Genomic DNA, 27,911 nt, shown 5'->3' on the forward strand with positions numbered 1-27,911 from the left:
TATAATATTGAAGCAAAAGAAATATTAAATGTCCCTCAAATGAAGAATAAAAATGTTCATAGCAACATTGTGTGCATAGCAACATTGTTAATAAATACCACCAACAAATGAAGTATGAAAAATGTGCATAGCAACATTCCTTATAAATGCCACCAAACTGGAATCACCCTACTGATCTTGAGTAGTTAAAGATTGAATTGTTATATATTTATGCAATGAAAATGGTCAATGACTTAATAAAACTATATGTATAAGCTCACAAATATAATTTTGGATGCAAAAAAACATAAACCTTGTGATTTGACTCATATAAACTCAAGAAAAGTTAAAAATAATTATTGCAACTCTTAAGGTCAAGACTCTTGTCACCTTTGAATAGATAAGTATTCTTTGGTATGGAAGGGGATTCTTTGATAATAATTTATCTTTATTCTGACTATGGTTACAAGGATGCATTCACTTGGTGAAAATTCACGAAGCATACATTGATCTGTATACATGATATATATATTTGTATATATATTTATATGTGGTTTAATATACATTATAGCTATTAATGTTATCCTTCATCCAAAAAAGATATCCAAATGACCAGTAAACACAAAAAAAAGTGTTGAATATTACTAATCATCATGGAAATATAAATCAATGGAACGAGATACCTCTTCACAGCCAATAGGATGAATAGAATAAAAAAGTCAGTTATTAACAAATACTGACAGAGTTGTGGGGAAATACAAATGCTCATACAGTGCTGATGGGAATGTAGAATGGTGCAGCCATGCTGGAAAAGTCTTGCATTTACACAAAAGATTAAATGTAGAGTATAATATGACTCGATTCACCACAATTCCATTCCTAAACATATACCCAAGAGAAATGAAAACATATATCCACACAAAAACCCATATACAAGTGTTTATGGAAGCATTATCCACAAAAACGAAAATATAGAAAAGAACCAAATGACTATCAGTGGATGAATGAATAAATTAAATGTGCTATATTCATATACATTTATATTTCAAAGGGGTCCTATTCCAGCATATGCCTGTGCCTGTACTATAGTCAATATGGCAATCTCTGCATGACTGGTTATATTTAATACTCTGATGAATGATATAGGCCATGAAAATGAAGAACTAATATAAGCTATGACTTGGATGAATTTGGGAAACATTGTGCTGAGTGATAGCAGCCTGTCACAAAGACCAAATATCATATGATTTCATTCATATGAAACCTCAGAATAGGGAAATATATAAAGACAGAAATCAGATTAGTGATTGCTTAAGGATGAGAAGGGGACATGGGTTGGGCATAAAAGCTAAAATGGGGGCCTCTTTGGAAGTGATGGAAATATCCTAAAATGGACTATGGTAATGGTGGCATATATATATGAATATACTAAAAACCTTTAAATCATACACTTTAACTGGATAAATGTATGGTGTATGAATTATATCTCAATGATGCTGTTTTTCAATAATACCCTGTCACACATTACAGGAAAGGAATATTTCAGAATAATCTTTCTTGTGATTAAACATACAAATGTCCCAAACAAATGTTGACAACATAGGTCTAGTGCAATACAGAAAGGATGGTAAACCAACATACACTTCTATTACTTCCTGAGATCATAGGCTGGTTTGATATTTGAAAATAATTAATACAGTTTTATCACATTCATAGAATATGAATAAAAACCTATGAGTCTCTCAGTTGATTTTAAAATGTATAAAATTCCATATCTATTTTTGATAACCCATCAAAAAAGGGAACTTCTCTAATCTGATAAACTGTTTATATACCCACACATGCTTAGCAAACATCATGCTCAATGTTGAATGTTGTAGCATACTTCTGAGTCTGTAATAAGAAAATGATATTTGATACATCATTTTTGCTCAACATTATATTGGAGACTCTAGATAGAACAATTAACAGAAAAGGATAATAAATATAAGAATTTTTTTTAAATGCATAAAGTTGTTAATTTAGAAAAGAATTAATGTCTATGTTGAAAATCCAAAATAATCCAAGAAAAAGTTTTAAAATTTATTAGGCAACTTAAACTTCATGGACAAGTCAATACACAATAATCAATTTTGCACCTATGTACTAAAGGTGAGATATTAGAAGATAAGTATTTGCAATCATTTCCTTTATAATATCATTAAAAACCAATGAATTCTTATGAATAAATTTAATTTGTCATTGCAATAATTCTAAGTGCACAGACAAATATGCACTCAAAAGCAAAACTATAAGATATTGAAAGAAGTTAAAGAATAACTAAATGAGTGAACAGGGATACCATGTTAATAGATTGGAAGGCTCTATACTTTACAAATGTAAATTGTACACTGACCAATTGTTGCATTGATTTGGTCAATCAATCCATCCATTTCAAAAAGTCTATCAAAATACTAGCAAACTATTTTTCTGTAAAGTAAAAGTCTGATTCTAAAATTTGTTTGGCAATGCAGAAGACTAAGTCTAGAAAAACACTCCTAAAAAAGAACAAAATTTTTTGGCTGTAGTATGAAAAATAGACCAAAGGATAAGACAGGAAGCATGGAAACAAACCCATGTGAATGTGCCCCTGACTCTGTTTCTCCAAGCCTGTCTATCTCTGTGTCCCCTGGTAACTCTGGGGAGAAAAATATGCTCCCAGACCAGGGCAAATAACCTTTGAAGCCAAAATCAATCAAAGGGAGAAATAAAGTGGGAGAAACCCATTTATTGCTTTCAAGCATTTGTCTACCCCTGCTCTCTTCTATCTATCCCAACCCCACTGTAAAAGGACCCAACCAAACCTTTCCAGTCCAGATAGGCTCTAGCCACCAACAGCTCCTTGTAATTGCCTGTTGACATGGAGGCACACTAAGGACTGGAGGGAGATTCTGAAAGTACTGCACTTTTATCCACATACCACCCTTCAGAAACGTCACCTCACAATCTACTCACTACCCATCTTCTGCGATGGGTTCTGTTCAAGAAAACAGGAGCACTGTAACAAGACTAAAAACATACAACAACAACAGCAAAAAAATCATGATGATCCTCAATCCAGAGAATTTACCAAGGTTCAAAGTCCTATGCAGATTAAGTCCTTAGCTTGCCCATTCCATGGGAAGCCAGTAGTTGGGGAGTTCAGAGCTGACATAAGGTGGCGTCTGGAGAAATGGGGAGGGTCAAAGCCACAGAGATTATAGAAGAAAATAACATTAAGGGCAATAAAATACATGTTTCAATAACACCAGAATATGCAAATCTTATCCATTAGGTATTATGCATGCAAGAGAGTGGTCCTGTGATGGGACAGTGGGAGGAATGGGATCTCATCCCGGTCTGGTTTACCAGAACTTCTACCCCATCACTGTGGGAGTTACAGGTGGGTCAGTATATATTGCTGCAGGATCTACATGTACTGGCCATTTACATAAAAAGGAAACTTCCCCATAAGATGCTCTTACCTCCCAGTCGTTCTGGGAACACTACTGTGATCATTGGGGACCACTCTGCTTTTACTACACGAACACAGAGAAGTACAGCTTCCAGACCTTTTTCCAAAGGTAGCAGAAGGGCCAGCCATCACTGGTCCACGAGTCAAACTCTCCAGGATCGTGCCCACTCGACAGAGCCTCCAGGGTTAAAAGCAGATGGGCCTGGCAGGAGGATTTTGCCCCTCTGGCCATATCCTGGCTGCAATAACTCCTTTTTGGTTCTCATATACAATTGTATAGCACGGACAACAATGTGTGTTAGTATGTCCACAGGACTCAAGGCTCTCTTTCAGGGGTTCTCATCCAAATGCTGTAGCACCTTCTGTCCATAAGCAAGATGACAAGCCCTGTTGAAAGACTATTGGTGTCTGAATTCAGACCACATTTCTACAAACCATTGGACCTCTCTATCATGCCTTCCCCAATAGGGTTATATGGTACATGAAACTTTTATTTTATTCCAAATTGCTGAACCCATTCTTGTACTGCACGTCCAGTACAGTGGATGCCTTGATCACTCTCAATCACCTGCAGTCGGACACAGGCTGCAAAGAGACATTCTAGGTACGTTTTGGTCACTTCTTATCTGCAAGATGTGCAGGAAAAGAAAAGAATAGTCCAGTAGCTGTGTCAACACAAGTCACGGTATACCAATATCCTTCTGATATTGGCAGGGTCCCAATATAATCTACTGTCACCTGACAAGGGGTATCAGCCCCTTTACTGCTGTCCCATGTTGCTGCAGGACTCAGTGTAAGTCCCTCTTAGAACACACAAGGCATTTCTTGTGGGCTCTGCTGACTTCCTAAAAGGTCAGCAGCACACCCCAAAGACAGACTACACTAACATTGTATTCTGCCCTGTGTGCAACAGATTCTGATATAACCAGTGAACTACCTCCGAGGTAGGCTTTCCTTCAAGCCAGCAGACCTGTTATAATAAGTCTGCTTCATCATTCCCTGGGGATACAAAAGGCAAATGGCCAATCATGTGCTGTACAGGAACTGTCCTAGTCTGACCAGAGGCCCATAGGTCTTGCCAGAACTCTTGCTCCCAGTGGGGCTGGTGACCAACCATCCAGATGGCATGGTACCATGTTAGTAGCCACAGGGGCAATCCCTGATAGATGGCCTAGCTGTCAGTGCAGACAACTTTAGTGTAGGGCTCCTGGGTGATCGCAAGCCATATTCATCAATATCTGGTTTATCTATATCTAAAGAATCATTGTTCATATTAACTTGATGGTGAGGATTCTGAAACGCAGCATAGAGGAGTGTTTTCAGAAAGATGTTTCAAAGATGTGTTGTAGTCATCTTATTTAATAAATACGAAGCATTATTGCTAATTGTCATTTTGAACAGCTCAAAGGTCTGTCGCAGGGTTCTCAGGCAGGAAGTGAACTTGATTAAATGGGTGGAAGGAATTATAAAGCTTAATAATCTTAACCCTGTTTCTCCAGGGGGACATATAGATCAGCTTTCAGAAATAAAAAGCTGAAAGGATGAGGTAAAGGCTTAGAGCTAGCCTTCACACTCTGCATGAAGACCCGCGAGATGACTGAGGACTCCAGGAATCAAACGCACCTTGTTAAACATTGAATATTACTTCTCTCAAAAGGCTGAAAAATGAATGAATCCTGATCATTCTCATCAGGATTATTTAATGTTGGTAGGTGAATATAGTCCATTGAATTGAACTTGCATCAACATTTTTATGTAAAAAGTAAAGCATATCACCCACAATTCTGTAATACTGTATCGTGTGCTGCTAGTCCCCATAAGCCTGTTTCCTGTGGCCCTAAAGACTGGCTGTTTAAACTTCATACTCAGTGATGCCCCCGAACCCTTCCAATACCTGTTAGTACCTTTCTTCACAGTTCCTCATACGTTCCTTCACAGGTTTAATCAGTAGCCAAAAAGTGTAAGTCATGTGATTATTCTTCAGAAAAGTATTAAAATTAATAGGAAACATAAGAGAGAAAACAAACATGCAAAAAAGTTGAAGGTTGAAAATATAGTGAGTGCAATGAGACATTATTCTATTCACGATGGAAGAGGAAAGATACAATGTTTTTTAAACCTTAGTTTTCAATGCCAGTAAGTTATTACAGTAATTTCAATCTTGAAATTGAAAGGAAATACTGTTTCATAAGAATGTAGTTTTTTTTATTTCATGCTGTTATGCAAAACTAGTGTTTTCAGTGACAAAGTCCAATGAAGGAACAGTGATGTCACTGAGCAGGAGGAAAGTTAATTAAAAGGATGAATTGTAAAGAAATTTAAGGAAAGCAGTTTTGAAGTAAGGTTTATGTAGTTTATTTCAAATTACATACCCAAGAATTGGGTTCCTTTACATGTCTTCTTTTATAAATTTACTCAGCAGGGAATTTAAGTCAAGTGGGTAAATACATCTTGACAAGTAGGTAAAGTAGGAATTTATAAAACAAAGACATAACCTATGTAACAGACATCCTAGAATTTGGTGTAAAACAGAGAACCATGCCTGATGGTAACAAGCGATTTCACAAAAAACTCAACATCAATATATTAATTATTGAGGCAAATGTTTTAAACCTATTGTGGTGATACTAGCACTGGATTATGTTGCAATAGATTTTAAAGTAAGACTGTCCTAACTTGCCGATATGCACAAGTAGTAGAGGAGATCATGAGAGAGTTTAGCACAGTATATTGGGTGGGTGGGAAGAATGTGTATTAGGATCCCGATGGAACTCATACAACGGGCATGGAACCTAGTGTTGTGAGAATAAGGAAGGATATGATTTTGGGTGTCTTTACTATTACTTCTGAGGGACATTCTTCAATATAATAATGATATGAATAGTTAATAGAAATACAAAGGGAAATCGGTTGTACAGGAATAAAGGTCATAAAAAGGACACATCATAAAATGTTCTCAGGGATCCAAATGTAATCAACCTTAGTTTTAAGCACTTCCAGCTTAAATTACTTTCCCTTTCTTCTCTCTGTCCCTACCATAAAAGGTTGCTGGTGGCAACGACTTTAATATTTAAGGCTCCCAGTGAGGAAATAACAGGAGTTGGAAAAAGCTGAGTGTTAGCAAAAAATTGATAGATGGCTGAGGACAAAACAGTCACTTTTTATTTTTTTAAAAAGTATCTTTCCAGGGTTTGAGAATTCTCAATGTTTTAATTACACAGAATGGATAACATGGAGAGGGACTGGAGAAATAAGAAATAGCCCAAAAGTGATTCTCATTGGGAGGAAAACTCATGGGCATGTCTCTGAAAGATAGCAGGTAGGATTAAGAGTCACGAAAGTCTGAGAACAAATCGCTGCCCTACTACTTCAAGCTTTGTGGTACTGAGTTTTAATTTCTTTTAACTAGAGATTTCACCTGTAACAAAAAGGAAATTAAAGGACTGTTGTTAGTATCAATGATCATTCTTTAGTATCAACTAAGGTTGTTAGTATCAAATGTTAGTTTGCTTTAAATTTCCCCTGAAGGTGAGATGACATGCTATTTCAGCCAAATTCCAGCTCTAAACTTGCATATTTGTTAATCCACTCTTCAGAATAGTTCTTTGTGATTTGTTCTACATGTCTGGTGGGAGAAAACTGAAAAAACATCTGAAGAATGAGAAACTCCACAAAAATAAGAGAGTTTATCCTCCTGGGACTTTCAGATGACCCCAACCTTCAAGTGGTGATCTTTGTCTTCTTGTTAATCACCTACATGCTCAGCATCACGGGGAACCTGACCATTATCACCCTCACCCTTCTGGACTCCCACCTCCACACCCCCATGTACTTTTTCCTCAGAAATTTCTCCTTGTTAGAGGTTTCATTCACAACAGTCAGTATACCCAAGTTCCTTGGCACCATCATTACAGGAGATAAAACCATTCCCTTTAATGATTGCATTGCTCAATTATTTTTTTTTATTCTCTTGGGAGTCACTGAATTTTACCTTCTAGCTGCCATGTCCTATGACTGTTATATTGCCATCTGCAAACCCCTGCATTACAGGACCATCATGAATCGCAGAGTCTGCACTCTCCTTGTCTTTTCTTCATGGCTACTTTCATTCCTAATCATATTCCCTGCCCTCTTGTTGCTCTTGAACCTTGATTACTGTAGATCTAATATTAGTGACCATTTTACCTGTGATTATTTTCCCTTGCTGCAACTTTCTTGTTCAGACACAAAATTCCTAGAGATAATGGGGTTTTCCTGTGCTGTGTTTACTCTCATGTTCACTTTGGCATTAATAGTTGTGTCCTACATGTATATCATCCGAACAATTTTGAGGATTCCTTCTAGTAGTCAGAGGACAAAGGCCTTTTCCACATGTTCATCCCATATGATTGTCATTTCCATCTCTTACGGCAGCTGCATATTTATGTATATTAAATTCTCAGCAAAAGACAGAATGTCTCTGAGCAAGGGAGTTGCTGTGCTAAACACCTCGGTAGCCCCCATGCTGAACCCCCTTCATTTATAGCCTGAGGAATCAGCAAGTCAAGCGAGCCTTTGTGGACATGGCAAGGAAGACTGTTTTTCACACACAACTGAAAAGCTGTGGTGTATGAATTAGGGACACATTGCAGGGCAATTTAAAAAATACAATCATGAAATTTCCATAGTTTCTTCAAATCACAATGGCCTCCCTGTTATCCTTTTCATTCTCTTTCTTTTCTTCCAGCAGTTTCCAAGCACATTATTTTATAGCTTTCTCATTCAGTTTAAATAACTTTTGTGTGTCATCCAGTTCCTGTTCTTGCGAACACTTTGTTAGTTGCAAATTCTTAAAAATTATTTTAAGAAGTAAAATTGTATTTTGAGTATTGTTTAGGAAAATCATCACCAAGAATGGAGGAGACACTGTAAATATTGATATATTGTACCTACTTTATGCAGAAAATACAATTTTGTGATTTTCATTTGTATTTGACAGGAATTGCCTTTATGATCTTGTAATTTCTTTAGGAAAAGAATTATTTAAACATCTATCACTTATTGACCATGTGAATGCTTCTACTTAAAAACCAAGCAACATTATTCGTTGCTCAATTTAATAGTGTATGACCACATAATTTATCTATTAATGAAAAAACCATAGATCTTTAACAATATGTACTTTTATAGGTATGGTGCTAAATAGATGTTCACATTTCCAAATCCCATAATAATTCATAGGTACAAATAAATAAGTAGATGTATACACACACACACACACACACACACACACACACACACACTGTAGAAAATAGTGAAGAAATGCTATTTTAGAAACGTAGAATAAAATCACTTTCTCTAATTCCATAGAAGGCAAGTTCCACTTTCTAGCTCTGCTGAAATATATATATATACACTCACACACACATAGCATTTCTCAAGTTTTGTATTACATTGAAACAGAGCATGTATCCAAATTATTTTATACCTAAGCAAAATCATGTGTAGAAAACAAAAGCTTTATAACAAAGTAAAATTTTCCATTTTATGTAAAAACTAGAATTTAATCTGCTAAAATACACTTCTATTCTATTTAAAGCATTAAGTTTCTGAAGTATTTTAGAAAGGTGTGTGTGTGTGTGTGTGTGTGTGTGTAAAGCTGAAATAAGTATGAATACTAAAAAGTATTGTAAATTAAATAAACACTTTTTAGTAATAGAAAAATACTATAATCCTAATTGTGGTGTAGTATTCCTAATGATCATTATGTGATAGAGTCAGTTGGAAGATACAGAAAAAAATTAAAAAGTTTGTGGAAAAAGAAAAAAAAAGTGATAGAAAATTGAAGGGATTCAAAAGGTTAGAGGAAAGTTATTAATGGCTTCTCAAATTTATTCCATCCTATCTAAAGTACAATTTGCATGTTAAATACAGCAAAGAGTTAATAAACTTGAGGTTTTATAACCTCTAAGTATGTATTTCCCCATCAGTAAGTCAGTAGAAATGTCAGGTTAATCAAGTATATATAACTTAGTATAGGGATGAAAATAATTCTGTACAGCATATAGCATAATTAGCTATCAATAAATTATTATTAATCTTGTTCTCTATGTCTAACTGCTATACTTGTGAATATGTACAGATTATGTTTTTATTGGTAGTTAGAACACAGTGTGTGATCTACCCACTTATATTTTTAAAGGCACAATAGAGTAGTTAACTGTGGGCACAACATTATGTAGCAGCGCTCTACAACTGCTTATTTTGTGTAGCATAATGTCCTCAAGGTTCATCCATGTTGTCACACATGCCAGGATTTCCTTTCTGTTAAACCTAAAAATATCCATTTGTATGAATTTACCACATTTTCTGTCAGATATATTTTAACCTATTTTTTGTAATTTTATCATTACTGTATTTATGTTACTGTTTCTAACCTTTCAAGTTTTGATTTAGGGAAAATGGTGAAAAAAGGCAAATGGAATACAATGACAATTTAGTATTGAAAAAGATGTTCTTTCTTAACTTTTATCGATAGTCACAATGTGTAACACAAATAAACCTCATTGCTTTCTGAGGCCTACCTTCTGATGGTTTGCTAATGTGACCTGTGTTAATTTTTTACTAAATTGCCTTCCTTGGTATCTTCATCATCAACCACAGATGTTTGGGGATAGTTGGTGTATGCAATTGTTGAAACTGGGAAAAGAAATAATCTGACATAGTAGAATTCTGATTTAAGGGTTTTAGATATATGCATTCCTACAACATTGTCATGTAAGTGATTTGTATAAATGAAGGAAAATGTACAATGAATTGCTTCACAAATATGTGAATGTAAAGGAATGTACAGGAAATAAAAGTCATTTTTTTAACCCAAAGGGTATACATTATTACCATGATTTTGACAGCAGATCTCATTTTCTTATCTTGTATCCACCAATAAACTCCTCTAGATATTACTAGAAATAACTTTCATTTTACCTTATATGTTTATTTTAATTTATATATGCCTTTTCAAAAATAATGGACGTTTTAGAGGTTGGAAACAATTATCTTGATATTGTCAAGACAAAACATTGTGTTATCTTGTGTCCATCAATATACTTTAACCTTTTTCTGTTTGATGATGAAAATATACCAATGAAGGCAATTTTCTTTAGAGATATTAATTTCTTTGAAGAAATACACTAAAATCTGTCCTGTAATTACTTACACAAAACATACTTTCGAAAGGACAACTTAGAAAAAACATTCTTTCAAGATAGTCCTGAATTTCAATTTACTAGTTGCACAAATCTAAGCAATATATATGTACATGGTGGTGAGAACAGTAGCCTATAACAACCATTTTTCTTCATTATGTGTTAGCCAAACATTTGAAAATCTTATCATAGGGAAAGTATGCCCCCTAGAATTCATGTCACTAATGTTCTGAGATTCATTATGTGTTTAATAATTACCAAATATTCATTCCTCACCTATTTTAGGCCATCCTGATCCTAAAATTGTTCATTTCAGTGTGTGTTTTAGATGGAGAATAAAAAGGTAAGTGAAAGAATAGAAGCAGATGGAGAAGAAATTTCATTGTTAAATATTTTCTCATTTTTCAATACATTTTAACTAAGATACATATTTTACTTACTAATGTACATAATCAATTTTTCAATTTTACTTATATTAACATATTTTTAAACTTCTTTTCATTCTTCCATCAAACTCACTTTATCTCTAAAATGCCTTCTTAACACTCCATGTTTCCATAAGCTTTATTGTAATCATTCTTTTTGTTTTCCCTCTCACACACATCAATCTCCTAGACACATATTTTTATATTTCTATCGGCTTCTATATCCTTTTTTCTCATTTTTCACTTTATTTTTCTTGGTTTGTTCTGAGAATCATAAAAGGCATAATAAAACTGAAATTAAAAGAATGCTCCTACCGAGTTTGTTTTGGAGTACAATACAGATAGGGTGGGGATGATAATACAGATACATGTGATGTAAATACTAGTAAACACAGCAAATAAATACATCCCAGTGCCTTAACTTATTTGAAATTGTATCTCCTTAGTCATAAAAATAAATAACAGCAAGATTCAGGCATTTGAGTTTGATTAGATAAGTAAACCCGTACAGGTGTACTAATTGAATTAATGATGATGGGTACAGTGTGTGTGTGTGTGTGTGTGTGTGTGTGTGTGTGTGTGTGTGCTCGTGTGTGTGTGTTAAATACAAAACATATGCTGATGCACTTGGAATTGCACATACCATTTTGCATCAGGTATGCAAACTTCTTATATTGAACAGAAAATGGCATCTATCCCAAACTCTTGTATAAAACCAAGAGACGAATAATGTTTTATTCTATGTTTTAAAAGTCCCACCAATTTATTCATATTAAAACACTGAACAATTATTCTCATCATATAGGTTATCCTCTGGTAGAACTGCAAACTAAAGATTGAAGTCTCTGTCCAGATACCCTGGAAGGCGAACTACTGTTCTTCCTGCAGTGACCATCTTTAGAACGTGAATGAGCCTTGTGTTGCTCCAGCTGAAACATGATCTTCACCACTAGTTATCACTGTTACTTTCCCATTTGGATCCTCACTTTCTTTTACTTCTTTTTTTTCCATTTAGACCTGGACAAGTAGAGGACAGTAACGGGGAACCACACGAGAGTGACAGTGTTCATCCTAGCAGGGCTGACTGATGATCCACAGCTGGAGGCGGTGTTGTTTACCTTCCTGCTGCTCACCTACCTGCTCAGCATCACCGGCAATCTGATCATCATCACACTCACCCTGCTGGATCCTCACCTCAAGACCCCCATGTACTTCTTCCTTCGGAATTTTTCCTTTTTAGAAATTTCCTTCACAACTACATGCATCCCTAAATTGTTGGTGATGATGGCAACCGGGGACAAAACCATTTCCTATAACAGTTGTGCAGCTCAAGTGTTTTTTGTCTTCCTTCTCGGAGCATCTGAATTTTACCTGCTGGCAGCCATGTCCTATGACTGCTATGTTGCCATCTGTAAGCTCCTGTGTTACACAGCCATTATGAGCACCAAAATCTGCACCCAGCTTGTCTCCTATTGTTGGCTTGCAGGTTTTTTTGTCATCTTTCCACCTCTCCTCTTAGGCCAAACCTTGATTTCTGTGACTCCCACACTGTTGATCATTTCTACTGTGACACAACTCCCCTCCTGCAGATCTCCTGCTCAGACACACAGCTGTTCAAGACAATGGGATTCATTTCAGCTTTGGTGACCCTTGTGGTCACATTAGTATTGGTGATAATATCATATACGTATATTGTATTAATAATTGTAAAAATCCCTTCAGCTAATCACAGGAAAAAGCTTTTTCAACATGTTCTTCTCACATGATTGTGATCCCCCTTTCTTATGGCAGCTGCATCTTCATCTATGTTAAGCCATCAGTGAAACAAAGAGTATCTTTTTCTAAGTGGATTGCGGTGCTCAGTACCTCCGTTGAACCACTTCTGAACCCTTTCATCTACCCCTTACGGAACCAACTGGTGAAACAAAGGTGAAACAAGCCTCCGTGAATATGACTCACTGGGTTGTTTCTCTCTCAAAAAAATGAGTGTAGTATTGCATTATATGTAAAGGAAACGAACAAAGGATCCCAAATAGTAAAAGTAAATACAATAATGTAAGTACTATAAATAATCTCTAGTAATACCAGTGTATCCGATAGTACCTTCCAATACATAGTTTCCTCCCTTTTTCCCTTTGATTTCTATAATATTCATCATAATTTCTTTACTCAGAAAAATCTCTGTTCCACAAAAATGAAATTTCTCTGTATATTTCTTTAGATTTTTCTTGTCATAGTAGTTCCTTTTCCTGTGTATATCTGAAAGAAATTGAGCTAAAGTTTTCAATCTCTTTTGTCTTTGATTTCTACTTATTCAAAACTATAAAACATTAATTTTAACTATATTTTATGTAGCACACAATTCAAAGGTCATCAAATTATTAAGTAATTTTTATTTTAATTACTTTTAATCAATTAATTACAATTTAATTTCATTTTAAATTAATTTTAAATGGCTTAATAATTAATTATTAATTATAATTAATAATTAATATATATAGTATATATATTTATATATAATATATGTATAATTATATATATATTATATATAATTATATTTTTATATATAATTATATAATATATATAATTAATAATATAATTAATAATTAATTATTAAGTAATTGAAAGAAAATGTAAACAAAGATTAGCCATCTATGTAATTGCTAATGTTTGAAGATATTTGTCTGTTAAAAATTTGATTGTTCTGTCTAGTATATTCCATAGAAACTCTTTAGAAGAAAATATGTTTGAAAAATACTGTCTCAAAGAACAGCATAAAACATGAAAAGGAAGAAAACCACACATAAAATATAATTGGCTGAATAATTTTACATGTTTCTATACAATTTGTAGGATGACCTGGATCTTAAAAGATATTTGGGGTTACTCTACAAGAAGATATGTCAAAGAAATAATCAATCTTCCCATGTTTTCTTCCGCTTGCTACTTCTATAGCTTTTCTTCTTCCTTCCTAATTACAACCCTTAAATAGAATTCGTGCCTTATATCGAATTTACCGAGTATCATAATTCTTCCAAGTGGTAAAGATACCTCAAGAAAAATGTTGGGCATAGAAGCCACAGGGCATAAATCTGCAAAGAAGTAAAAAGCTAACCTTTTCAAACAATATGGCTTCTCTCTCACTTACCAACTTTACATTCCCTGTATGGCCCCGGAAGATGACTAGTTAGCCAGAGACGGGTAAGATTCCTCAAGGGAGGAACAACCTAAGACAGGCACAGTCGCAGGGGGGCCATCAGGTGAGAAATTGGGGATCAACAGAGGTGAGCCTTAGAACCTCACCCTCCCTGTTCTGAGAGAAATCTGCTGCATCCGTGGATGTTTTGTTGCCCTTGTCTAGCTTGGATTAACACTTAGTCTACAGGCACACACCTGATCAATCTACATTTGCTCTCTTAAAACACTAAACTATGTTTTCTACCTTTATCTTGCATCTACCTACCACTGCAGCATTTTATTAAAAATAATAATAATAAAGAGAGAAATGTGGTATCCACATATAAATCAAGTATAAAAATCAAACGAATATTCATATTTGAACTGATAATTTATAGTTCATAATGCATGAGCAAAACCGAAAGTTTCTGTGATGACTGCCCTTGTACTCTTCACCATGTAACTTATTCACTATGTAAGAATTTGTTCTCCATGTAAGAACTTGTTCGTTATGCTTCAGAAGATTGGAGACTGATGAAAATTAGGCTTGGGGTGGATTAATGATTGTGCATTGAGTCCCCTATACAGAATTTTATTGTTGTTAACGACCATTTGATCAATAAATATGAGAGATGCCCTCTCAAAAAAAAAAAGTACAGACTCCCAATTGTAAAATAAATAAGTAACCGGGATATAATGTATAGCATAAGGAATATAGTCAAAATATTGTAACAATTTTGTATGGTGATAGCTGGTAGCTAGAATTATCATGTACATAAATGTTGAATCACTGTGTTGTACACCTCACCTGAAACTAATGTAATACTGTGTGTCAACTACCCTTCAATAAAAAATAATTGTCTACAAAAAAAAAGGATATTTGGGTCACAAACATGATTTCAGGAATATGGGTATCTAAACAATTGATTATTACTTTTATCCTTGATAATTCTGGTCTAATTTGTTTTCAGAAAGTAGATCTAGTGATCCTGAGTATTGTCTAACTTTTAGAAATGTTAAGAACACAGAATGAAAATGAACAAATTATATGTATATATAATATATATATTTATTATTATAGTATATTATTAAATTGTATAAGCCTCTCTCAGTATTCCTACTACTTTGATTTTGTTCATGTTCCAATTAGGGTAAGATTGGTTAAAACATACTACTTAAATTAAGCCATTAATTTACCATTAGCTCTTCCAAAAACACTTATCTATATACTATTAAATGTTTATTACCTATTAGTTATTTATCATAGAGGATGTTCTGTAACTCTTAATAAGGGTCTAGTATTTCTAAATTAAGGTATCCCTATTGCTGCTGCTTCCCGCTGGCTGGCAGATTAAAGTTACATAATCTGTCTTATCTTTATTTCAGTTTGTCTGTGACGAATCACCTGATACTGTTTCTATTAGAACAGCTACTGTTGGTCTGAATCCTGAATCCACAGATAATTTACTACTGCTGTTCTTTGTTTTTGTTTTTTCTTTTTAAGTTGAATCTTATTTAAAAGATATTTAAACAAGTATTGGACCTTTAATAAATTTTTAGATACAGGAACAACATATTACTTAAGAGAACTTCCACAGAAATACTGAAATGCTTCCCTGAAATGCTTTCAGCTTTTCTGCTCTAGTGAGGCAGACGACACAACAAATGGGATACTAAGATAGGAGATACTTTGTTGACCACCTACTAAATAGAGGCACTGCTATGCATTTTATATAAATCATATAATTCTGAAAATAACATTGTATATCATAATCATTATTAGCATTATATATAAGAACAAAAGATAGCTCAGTAAAGATAAGGTCATTTTGTGAGAAACAAAGCTCTAATGATTAGTGAAAACTTAGTCAGGAAGACTTAGTTTTCATCTTTTCAATTGAAGATCTTAAAGTTTTTTAAACATTTACATTAGATCTCTTCACACATTCCTGAGTTGTCTAGTAGGGGACATTGATCTTCTTTACATGTCCAGAGCTCTGAATGAAGGCAAGTGCATTAATAGTATCACTTTGCCTTGCTTGCAGTCATCCTTACCTTGAACTCCCACACTCTGTGCTTTCAAATACCTTCCTGTCTCAAAATAGATAAGCTGTCCTGGGTCCCCTAAGTCCCCAATTCCAGTATCACCATACTTAAGAACATTGTCTATCTTTTCAAGGAAGAGTTAGTCACTCGATTCTGAGTAACTTCACCCTTAATACAACTTTTGCAAGTAAACCATTGGCAACTGTCCCACATAAGTAATTCTAGCCTGCCAATTGATTTGCTCATAAGATTAACTGTTTTGAATTAATTTTTCCAAAATAAATTCTGACAGATATGTACTTCTGTGTCTGAATATGGACAGAGACTTTCTTTTGCTCTTTCATCAAATGAATCTCTTCCTATGATAAAATAAAGATAAAGTCTTCCTAAATAAAAACCTATGACTGGAAAACCCTAATTTACTATTCAAAAGAAATCTAGGCAATCATCCTTCCTTTGTCTCAAGAAACATAGCTCCAATTTGGGTCAATTAAACAATAATATAAAATTCCTTATCCTACAAATAAATTTAAAAAATTTTTTTACTTTATTTTGATATCTCATTATGATATTATTTACTGAAAGCTGAATTAGATTTCCTACTGCGACCAAAATACTTGAAATATTCTATTTCTAATAAATGTCTCCTTGCTTTATTTGTAATTTGAATTTAAAAAGCATCAGCTTGTCTACATTTAGCTATTATTACCTCTCTACTTTTTCATCTCACATTTTCTCCTGAACCCTCTTTTGTTTGGTCTATAATCTACCAATTCATTTACTCTGCTCTTTCAAACTCCACCTTTCCAAATTCATTAGTTCTCTTATTGTCATTGGCAGGAATTTAAGTAATATTTAGTGTAGTTGACCACTACCTTTTATTCATATAGTTTATTTGCCCTGGTTAGATGACACCTTATTATGTCGGTTTTTCTGACTATTTTGGCTATAATTTCTCATTTGTTTTGCTGGCTTCTCTTGTGACTCATTCCTTGATATTATAATCCCTAAAATTCTAAGACTACATCTGAAGCCCTTCTTTATAGTCCTTATTGTCAAGTCACTCACCTTAATGATAGAGCTCTTCTGATTCCAAATTATGTGTGTGTGTGTTCGTGTCTGTGTGTGTATGTGTGTTTATGTAAAGTGGCTAAAAACATTTCACAATTGTTGACAAATTTGAAAGAGTAGATTGAGGAAGCTCAGAGAATACAAACAGAAAATAAAAAATATATAATTAGGAATATGAATCTACAAACTGATGAAAACCCAAGACAAAAAGAAACTCTTGAAGGCTAACAAGGGAAAATACACATTCCCTACATAATAACAGGAATAACAATTAGCCCTGACTTCTGTTCAGAAGCACTGAGAGCAGAAAGACGAGTGATGACCTACAATTGTACATAAATAAATGAAAGTGAAATTAAAATTTTCTTAGATAAACCAAAACAGCAGGAATATATTGCGAGCAAACCTACCTTACAAGAGATGTTAAAGGATTTCCTTCCAGGAAAATCAAAATGATATGTCAAAAAACTGAATTTCTTCAAAGAATAGTGAGTTTCAAAAATGGAGCAAAGGAGGATACAATATGATGTATTTTCTCATTTTGATTGCTCTACAATTTAAGTGGCCAAAACACTGATGGTAATAATGCTTTGGCTACTTAGTGAAATGAAGTTAATGGCAAAAATACAACAGAGATGAGAGGGATGTTTTAAGAATATGTGATCATAACTTGCTTACACTTCAAGGGAAGTGGTATAAATTGAGGTAGACCATTTTGAAGTGTATGTTCTAAACCAGTGGGAAAATGACAAAAGGTTTTAAAAGTACTCAAGTATTTTTAAGTTAGAAAATATACTTTTAAATAATCTATTAAGGAGAAAGTCTAAAGGAAAATTGCAGAAATTTGACATGAGTGAGCAGTAACACAAATAAGTGTGGGAGAAGGAACTGATCTTCCTTATGGAAGAATCCAAATACAGGTAGGCAGGTAAATAGACAGACAGACAGTTACCCCTTCCAGGAAGTGAAGCTTATTAATCCTTCTCCCCTCCTTTGATGTGGGCTATTTAGTAATTAGTTGCCAAGAAAATATTATAGATAGGAGAAAAATAACATTTTTTTTAACTGGAAAACTATACCTTAAACAAGTTGTCAAGGAAAATATTAACAGTGATAAGTCATGGTGATGTCATTTGCCCTCTGATATGATGGGATGATAAGCATTTTTGGTCATTCTTATGTTCTTTACCTAAATACAGAACACTAATCTATTACTTAGTAAAAAAAGAGAGAACTCCAAATTGAGGAGCACTTTTAAAATTGCTTGATAATTGTGGGTAAAATTGTGATATTTCCAGAATCTCTTTTGGCCTTAGTGCATCTACATATCAAGAGGTGTTTCCAAGGGGTGGAGAGAAGTAGTCCATCCAGACATAGATAGGTGATTGCAATGGGAAGTGAGGACATATCTGGACCCAAGAGGTTGGGTGGGGTCCCTTTTTGTAGCTGGGTTGTGACAGATATGGGCAAGCAGAAGTGGACAATTGCTTGTAAGCAGTAAATGGGGTTCTCCCACTTTATTTCTCCATTTGACTGATTTTGGTTTCAGAGGTAATTTGCTCCCAGCTGGGAAAATATTTCCCCCCAAGAGTTACACCTGGTGATAGTCAGCAAGACCTCTGAACCCAAAATTTGTCTTCATATGTGAGATGCTTAGGTGGACTGCCCCTAGAAAAGGTAAGGAGATAGCAGAAATGCCCAAGTGGATGGTGGTGAGGCCTCAGTGGCTTCTGCAGTAGGGGTGATGACTCACCCTTACCTCTGGCAGCGTTGGAGGGTACAGCTTAACCCGGGAACACTCTATTCATGGGGCTTCCTCCTGGGGAAACCCCAGTGGGAAATTGGTCTATGGTAAAGCACATCCTAGGTGGGTGCTCTCTTCCCCAGAATTGGCAAAGGGTGGAAACACTGGAAGCTATGGAATTAACCCTCCGTGACATAGAAGACTGCTTAGAGGCCCTGAGTGGCCGTGTAGAAGCTGGGATTGTGGGATATTTGTTTCTTGAGATAGCAGAAAGGCTTACTGAGGAGAGAGACACACTTTGGCTTCACCTGGGGATGCTGGGTGATTACCTATGGGATGCCCTTAAGAAAGAAAGACAGTTACTGAGAACAGGTCCTGCTCCTGGAAGATGTGTTAGAGTGAAGAAGGAGGGGGCAAGATGATTTGTGTTACAGGAGGCTGTAGGTGGGTGGGGGTGGGGGGGTAGGAGCAGGGCCCTGAGCCCTCCATGTGGTCGAGGAGATGTCAGAGGAAGATGAGGGGGCGGAGCTGAGGGCAGAATTGCTGTCAAGGCCACCTCCAGGGGCACCAGCCTCTCCACACAAAAGGCTCTGACCAAGGTAGTAACCACCTGTTCCACTGTGGGGTGGGTGTGAGACTGGACCCAAAGGCATGGAGTGGCATGGCACAGATACCTGCACTGGCCAAATGGGGTGCATACTTAAAGTAGTGTGGTGCCCTCTCCAATGGCACCTTAAGTGGACAACTCCAACACTTATTGGGCCAGTGATGTATACTAGTGGAAAACAGGAGGAACTTGCTTTTGAGTCATTGGTAGCCAAGAGTCCTTATTAGGAGGGAATGCCACATACCTGAAGATGCTTGGTACACAGATGCCTCCAGTCATGGGCAGCCCCCAAAGTGGAGAGCTGTGTCTTTCCATCCTAAGACTGAGACAATATGGATGAAAGATGAAGAAGGAAGAGCAGTCAAGGGGCTGAGCTGTGGTCAGTATGGCTCATGATCACACAGGAGCCCTCCCCTATAGTTGTCTGCACCGACGGCTGGGCCGTCTATCAGGGCTTGACCCTGTGGTTACCAACATGGTACCATGTCAACTGGATGGTTGGTCACTGACCCCCTTGGGGGCATGAGTTGTGGCAAGACCTATGGGCCTCTGGTCAGACTAAAACTGTTACTGTATATCATGTGACTGGCCATTTGCCTTTGGCATCCCCAGGGACTGATGAAGCAGACACACTGGCCCAGGAACATTGGCTTGAAGGAAAGCCTGCCTCTGATGTAGCTGGATGGTAACATCAGCATCCCTTTTTTGTAGCCGGGTCATGAGAGACACAGGTGAGCAGAAGTGGATGACTGACTATAAGCAATTAATGGGTGTATCCCATCTTATTTCTCCCTGACTGCTTTCAGTTTCAAAGGTAATGTGCCCCAGGCTTGTAAAATATTTTCCCACCAGAGTTACAACAAGTTTCCTCCAAACTGACAAGTAAATGAACAAGAAAAGACTGAAAAGCAATCAAAGTCCAGATGACAATAAGGACACTACATGAGTAAGTGCTGTGTAGTATCCTGGACTAGATGCTATAATAAAAAAAGGAAATTAGTGAGAACACTATTGAAATAGAAATAAATTTAGGTCTCTAGTTAATAGTAATGTACCAATGCTTCTTTTTCAGTATGTCTTTTATTTTGACAATAGTATACTGATAATACAATATATGTACATTCACAGGAACTGGGTAGATTTTTCCCAAATAAAACAGTTGAAAAACAAGCTGCCCTCTAAAACATCAACCCAAACTGCTGTGTCATTAGTGCAAAAAAATCAGTGAGGACTTGAGAGGCCAGGGCCTAGGAGTGCAGGGCACTGACTAAGTGGATGCCCCCTATTCTGTAACTTTCTCTTAGAGCCTCTCGCTCTTTTGTATGCAGTATGTAGAACATGTCCCAGCAGGAAATGGTGGGCCCCTGCTTTCCCCTCTCACATGGGGCTGGGGAGAAACCAACGGAATTCTGTGAATGCATCTGTCAGTGCAAACAAGACCTTTCTTAGAGACAATAAAAACCCTATAAAAGGGAATTAATGACTCAAGAGCCTGGCATTTTGCAATGTTACTTCCCTAAACTCATTTGATGAATCCTTAGTGGCAAGCAATGGAAGACTGAGGCCACCAGTACAGAGTAACATCTGACTGATGGAGAAGCTGAGAATCTAAGAGGAAACTCCTGCAGTCTCCTAGCCTCTGTCTGGGGAGGGGAAATCCCGTGGCAAAATACCTAGCTGAAACCGAAATCAGTCAACGGGAGAACTAAAGTTTAAAACCCAGTTATTGCTTACAAACAGCCATCCGGTGTCTCTCTCTCTCTCCTCCTGTGGCAAAAGTGAGCGAATACTCCCCTCAATCTCTCAAGTCCAGACAAGCCCTTCCTCACGCAGGTAATTACCCATTGATAGGGAGATGAACTGCTCTCCACCCCTTGGAAATGCCTGCTGATATGGAGATGTGCTAAAGCCAGGCAAGGGATTCTGGAAATAATTGCGATTTTCTCCACACTGAGGAAGAATCCTAGAATCTAAAAGGAAACTCCTGCAATCTTCTAGTCTCTGTAGACAAAAGCTTGAAGCTATGATTTGCCAAAGTGGAAGAGCCTGGGTAAGTACCTAGGCCTTTAGTAGAGCCACTGACATCTTATACCCTAACAATATGCACAATTAATTCATCATCTCACATCATTTCACATGGTTTGGTCGAGGTTGTCTGCTTCTACCTGTGTGTCAGGATAAATTATTTTAAATGATTAGTACTGATGTTCTCAAGAAACTCTACCCAATATTTGGAAGTAGAGAACAGGAGTTCTTGTACTGGAAAATTAATTAGAAATATTCAGAATTATTCTTACAAAAAATATATGAACATATGTTCTTTACTATGGGACACAGTAAAGAAATTAAACAAATATGAAATATAAGTCCTAGGAAACAGGTTTTGATAATAACAAAGATTTGGTAGGATATGAGTAAAACAAATACCCCAAAGGTTTAACAACAACAAAAATATTTTTATCTTATTTAAATGGTCAGTCTGGTATGTTGAAACTCTTCCATGAAGTCGTTGTGTTTCTGATCTGGTGTGGCCTGCAATGGTGTCCAGAACCTGGGTGTGTTTTTTCTTATTGATTCCCCATCCGTAGGGTGATTGCTCATACTCATGGCTCCCAGGGGCTTCTCACCTGTCTTCATTGCAAGAATGAGAGGGTAAAGAAGGAAAGGAGAGCAAGCCCGACCAATCAAGTAATAATCCCAGGAAACTGCATGTTATCTCTGTTTACATTTTTTAACAGAATTTAGTAACATGGCTACAATAAGTTGCAAGGAAGGCTAACTATAGCCATATGTAAATAGCCTATTAATACAGAAGTGGAGAATGCTTTGAAATTATGAAATCTTTAAGATCCACTACATAATATCACAAACCACTATTTGGAGGAAAGACAGCTTTCAGAATAGGAATGGAATGGCATACAGGACCGGAGATGCAAGGTGTATCTGGAGAATTAATCATGGTGCATTTAGCCTGAGGTACAATTTTTTCAGTGACAGGATAAATTTTCCAATTTATATTGTTACTCTTTATTATGGATTAAAATATTTTCATTTTGCTTCCAAATCCTTATTTCTAAACATAGAATCACAAAACATCAGTGTGTGGGAAGGTAAGCATATATTAAGGAAATCTCTATTGAATTCTCTGGCAACAGTTTAAATAAGTGTTTTCTTTGTCAGTGGTTATTTTAAAAAATATTTAATGCGTGGGGAAAGCCCTGGTACACATATAAATTTTTGATCCTATGGGATTGGTATACTTGCATCTCATATCCCGCTGAGAATTCTTCATAATCTTTGGTTGTTTTCCTTCAGGGTACAGACAGCACAATTACTCCATGGGATTAGTGCTGGTTAATTTATATGGCACTGTGAATAATACTTAGAAAAGTACTTAAAACATGACTAAGTAAATGGAAGTAATGGGGAAATTTAATACACTAGTCTGAAATCTGTAGAAAACAACAACAAAACCTGTATAAAGCTGCCACTTATAACAAGAAAAACAGACACAGAGGGTGGTTAGCGTGAGATCCACCAGAGAGGAGTGGAATGCCGGTGTGCTCTGTAGGGCAGGATGATGAAATAGCTAAATATGGAAGCAGAAGTTAAATTTCGTTTGAAAAAAGACATCTGTGCATATTACATCTTTTTAAAAATGGTGTTTCATCTTCTAAGTGTTTTTGGCAGACCGCTTTAGGACTCAAGAAGATGAAAAGAATCGGTATGTTTAAAATTTGAAATCCATATTTCCTGTCAGATATATTTTAACCAATTTTTGTCTCATTTTATCTTTACCTCATTAATGTTATTTTTTCTAACCTTTAAAATTTTGATTTAGGGAAAATGGTGAAAGAAGACAAATGGAATACAGTGATAATTTAGTATTGAAAAACTGTTCCTTTTAATTTATCTGATAGTCACAATATGCAACACAACTAAATGTATCGTATTCACAGGCCTGCCTCCTAATGCTTTGCTTATGTGACCTTTGTTAATTTTTACAGTGTGTTTTAGTAGTAGTTTCTATAATTGACATAGAACAATTCTAATTAAGTGTTTTAGATATATGCATTCCTGCAATATTGCCATAGGTGTGATTTGTGTAAATGAGGGAAGATGTGTAGTAATTGCTTCACAGTTACGTGAATGTACAAGGAGTGTGAATGTAAAGGGAAAAATGACCCTCATCCCTTCTCATCCAAACTGTGTACACGATTAACATAACTTTGAGAGAAGTTCTCATTTTTTGTATCTTAGTATCCTCCTATGAACTCCTCTAGATGATACAGGAAAAAACTTTTATTTTACCTTGTATGTTTATTTTATGTATGGCCTTTTCTAAATTAATGCATGCTTATAGGTTGGAAACAATGACCTTGATATTGTCAAGACAGAAAACATTATGTTATCTAGGGTCCATCACTAAACTTTAACCTTTTTCTGTGTTTGATGATTTAGATACCAAGGAATACAATTTTCTTTAGAGATATTATTAATCCTTTTTTTAAAGAAACACACTAAAATCTGTCCTACAATTATTTACAGAAAATGTACTCTTGAAAGGACACTTGGAAAACACACTCTTTCGAATTAATCCTGATCTTCAATTCACTAGCTGTGCAAACCAAACAATACAACTGTCTCAATATGTACCTGGCATTGAGAACAGTATTCTATAATGAACATTTTAAGTATGTGTTAGCCAAACATTTGAATATCCTATCATAGGGAAAAGTTTGTGTCACCCCAAAAAGTTGTGTCACCACTATTCTGATATTATGTGTTCAATAGTTACCAAACACTCATTCTTCATCTCTTTTAGGCCATGCTTAATACAAAGAACAAAATAAAATAAACACAAAGAAAAGAAATAGGTGGAGGGAAATATCATTGGTAAATATTTTCTTCTTATAAATATTTACTTACAAAATTTTAACTTACTAAGTTACAGATTTACTTACTAATTTACATTTTTTAAATTTTTCAAAATTTTACTCACTCATTAACATATTTTTAATATTATTTTGAATTTTTCATCAGACTCACTCTCCTATCTCTAAGAAACCCTTCTTACTTCTCTAGGTTTCCACAAGTTTTGTTTTTATCTTATTTTTCTTTTCCTCTCACAACTCATACAATGTCCTGAACACATAGTTTTATATTTCTATCTGCTACTATATCCTTCCTCTCATTTTTCACTTCATTTTAACTGGTATATTCTCATCTCCACAACATGCATTAGAAAACTGAAATTACCACTGTGGTTACTGATATTCTCAGGGTACAATGTAGGTAGGGTAGTGATCATAACAGAGATAAGTGAAATGTGTGTGTATGTGTGTGGGTAGGTGAGTGGGTGAGGTAAATGCAAACATGGGCTAAAATACTTCTAATAACAGGTATAGATTGTCTCCTAATATGCAAACTTCTTATATTAAACAGAAATAGCTCCATCCCAAACTCTTGCATAAATGCAAGAGAGAAGAAAATTTCATTCTATGTTTTAGAAGTCCCTTTAATTTCCCTATAATTTATTCAAATAAAAATGGAGAAATTTTACTGCCATCATATTGGTTATTCTCTGTTGCAAACTAAAGATTGAACTCTGTCCAGATACCCTCAAAAGGCAAACTACTGTTCTTCCTGCCATGACCATCTCTAGAACATGAATGAGACTTGTGTTGCTCTAGCTGAAACATCACCGTAACCACTATTATCATGTAACTTTCCCTTTGGGATCGTCATTTTCTTATTCTTTTTTTTCTTTTTCATTTAGACCTGGACAAGTAGAGGACAGTAACGGGGAACCACACGAGAGTGACCGTGCTCATCCTAGCAGGGCTGACTGATGATCCACAGCTGGAGGCGGTGTTGTTTACCTTCCTGCTGCTCACCTACCTGCTCAGCATCACCGGCAATCTGATCATCATCACACTCACCCTGCTGGATCCTCACCTCAAGACCCCCATGTACTTCTTCCTTTGGAATTTTTCCTTCCTAGAAATTTCCTTCACAACTACATGCATCCCTAAATTGCTGGTGATGATGGCAACCGGGACAAAACCATTTCCTATAACAGTTGTGCAGCTCAAGTGTTTTTTGCCTTCCTTCTTGCAGCATGTGAATTTTACCTGCTGGCAGCCATGTCCTATGACCGCTATGTTGCCATCTGTAAGCCCCTGCGTTACACAGCCATCATGAGCACCAAAATCTGCACACAGCTTGTCTCCTGTTGTTGGCTTGCTGGGTTCTTTACCATCTTTATACCTCTCCTCTTGGGCCTAAACCTTGATTTCTGTGACTCCAACATTGTTGATCATGTCTACTGTGACTCAACTTCCCTCCTGCAGATCTCCTGCTCAGACACAAAGCTCACCGAGACAATGGGTTTCATTTCTGCTGTGATGGCACTCCTGTTCACCCTGGTAATGGTGATAATATCATATACGTATATTGTATTAACAATTCTAAAACTCCCTTCCGCTAACCAGAGGAAAAAAGCTTTTTCAACATGTTCTTCTCACATGATTTTGATCTCCCTTTCTTATGGCAACTGCATCTTCATATATGTTAAACCTCCAGTGAAACAAAAAGTATCTTTTTCCAAGGGAATTGCAGTTCTCAATACCTCTGTTGCACCATTTTTGAACCCTTTTATCTACACCTTATGGAACCAAAAGGTGAAACACGCCTTCATTAATATGATACACAGGGTTGTTTCTCTCCCAAACAAATGAATATCCTATTGCATCACATGTAAAGAAACAAACAAAGGGACCCTGGCAATACCAGTGTATCCAATTATCGCGTCCCGCCACCTAGGGCGATAGCAGGAGAACGATCACCGAAGGCCTGGTTCATTAGGAACCTTTATTATGGGCGTCCGAGCATCCATCTAGCGAAAGGCAAAAGCAAAAACAACAACCACAACCACCTCCTCCAGGGCAGCAGCTTATATAGCATATCCCAGCCAATCAGCTGACTGATCACACGCCAGGTTCAGTCTTATTGGAAACATGTGAAAAGCATGCTATGAGCACAAGCATGGAAATGGGGACAAGCCAGTCATGGAGACTTCCTTATGCACTGAGCTGTAGGGCCAGGAAGGGTGGTGTCTAGGAAGCAGGCGCCATCTTTAGGGCGTTGTCCTGCTAAAGTGGGGCTCAGCCTCGGCCGTAGGCCGGGCCTCCACATCTCCCCATTTATTGTTTTATAACCAAAGGGCTGTCGGGATCATGCCTGTCTTAGGTCGTCTGGAGTCTGCGGAATTCTTACCCATCCTCAGGCAACAGACAACTTAGGTCTGCGCCCTGTCTTAGGTTGATATGCGCAGCTCCCGATCTTACCCGTCCTTGACTACTGATCCAGCATATTAAGCCATACTCTAGGGGAGATGCCTTCCTCTAGCGCTGGCATGGCCTGCAACAGGACCTTCCGTTCTCCCCGTTGCTGTTTTTGTATGGAACAGACTTTCCTCCCAAGCAGGAGGAGGCCCACAATTGCCAATATTCCTATGACACCTACACCTGACCAGGCTTTGGTGGCATTTAACACAGCTTCAGCTATTTGAGCTACGGAGAGCATCTCTACCTTCTTGGAGCTAACATTCAAAATTTCTAACCGTAGCTGAGTGGTGAGCTCATCAAGCTCACTGGACCAATTTGTGGTTAACATCTTGCCTAAGTGTCTGGACAAGTTGGCAGCTTTAGAATAATTATGAAAAGGAATACCAGTAATACACCCCCGTATAAGAATGGATGCAGCCCACAGACAAAACCTCCCCCAAGAGGTCCAATTGTTCTTGAAGAAGGTTCATGCATTGGTTGACCAAGGCCATCCCATTCTTAAAATGGCCATTGATGACATTCTGCGTTGTCATTGCAGAGGCAGTGGCCTGGGACAGACCATTCAGCATCTCTGCCGTAGGAATGGTGATAGCGCAGCGGTGGCTGCAGCTGCAGCGGCCACCGAGGTGGCAATGGCCAAGGCAATGGCTGCAGAGATGCCAAAGTCTCTCTTGTACCGGGAGTGGCAGAGGCCACGCCTTCACCACTCCCCACAGCATTCTCGGCTCCACCGTTGCCTGCTGTAGGATCCACGGCAGGAGCAGAAGCAGTGCGATCATCTTGTACCTCCGCTCCGGGGTTTTCCACTCTGCGTATCAGACGTTCAGGCACCCAAA

The 27,911-nt window shown here is 36.7% G+C and overlaps 1 protein-coding gene and 2 pseudogenes across 1 annotated transcript; all 3 read left to right on the plus strand.

The window, feature by feature from the left end:
* Positions 1-7,130: 7,130 nt before the first annotated feature.
* LOC140843778 (olfactory receptor 6C1-like) lies at positions 7,131-7,997 on the plus strand. Its single transcript, XM_073214201.1, has one exon. The coding sequence runs from the start codon at positions 7,131-7,133 to the stop codon at positions 7,995-7,997; it is 867 nt and encodes a 288-aa protein (XP_073070302.1).
* Positions 7,998-10,984: 2,987 nt separating this feature from the next.
* On the plus strand, positions 10,985-13,067 carry LOC140843878 (olfactory receptor 6C74-like; annotated as a pseudogene).
* A 6,052-nt stretch (positions 13,068-19,119) lies between these two features.
* Positions 19,120-26,466, plus strand: LOC140843879 (olfactory receptor 6C74-like; annotated as a pseudogene).
* Positions 26,467-27,911: the final 1,445 nt, after the last annotated feature.

Source organism: Manis javanica, chromosome 10 (assembly GCF_040802235.1).
Source record: "Manis javanica isolate MJ-LG chromosome 10, MJ_LKY, whole genome shotgun sequence".
Classification (NCBI taxonomy): Eukaryota; Metazoa; Chordata; class Mammalia; order Pholidota; family Manidae; genus Manis; species Manis javanica.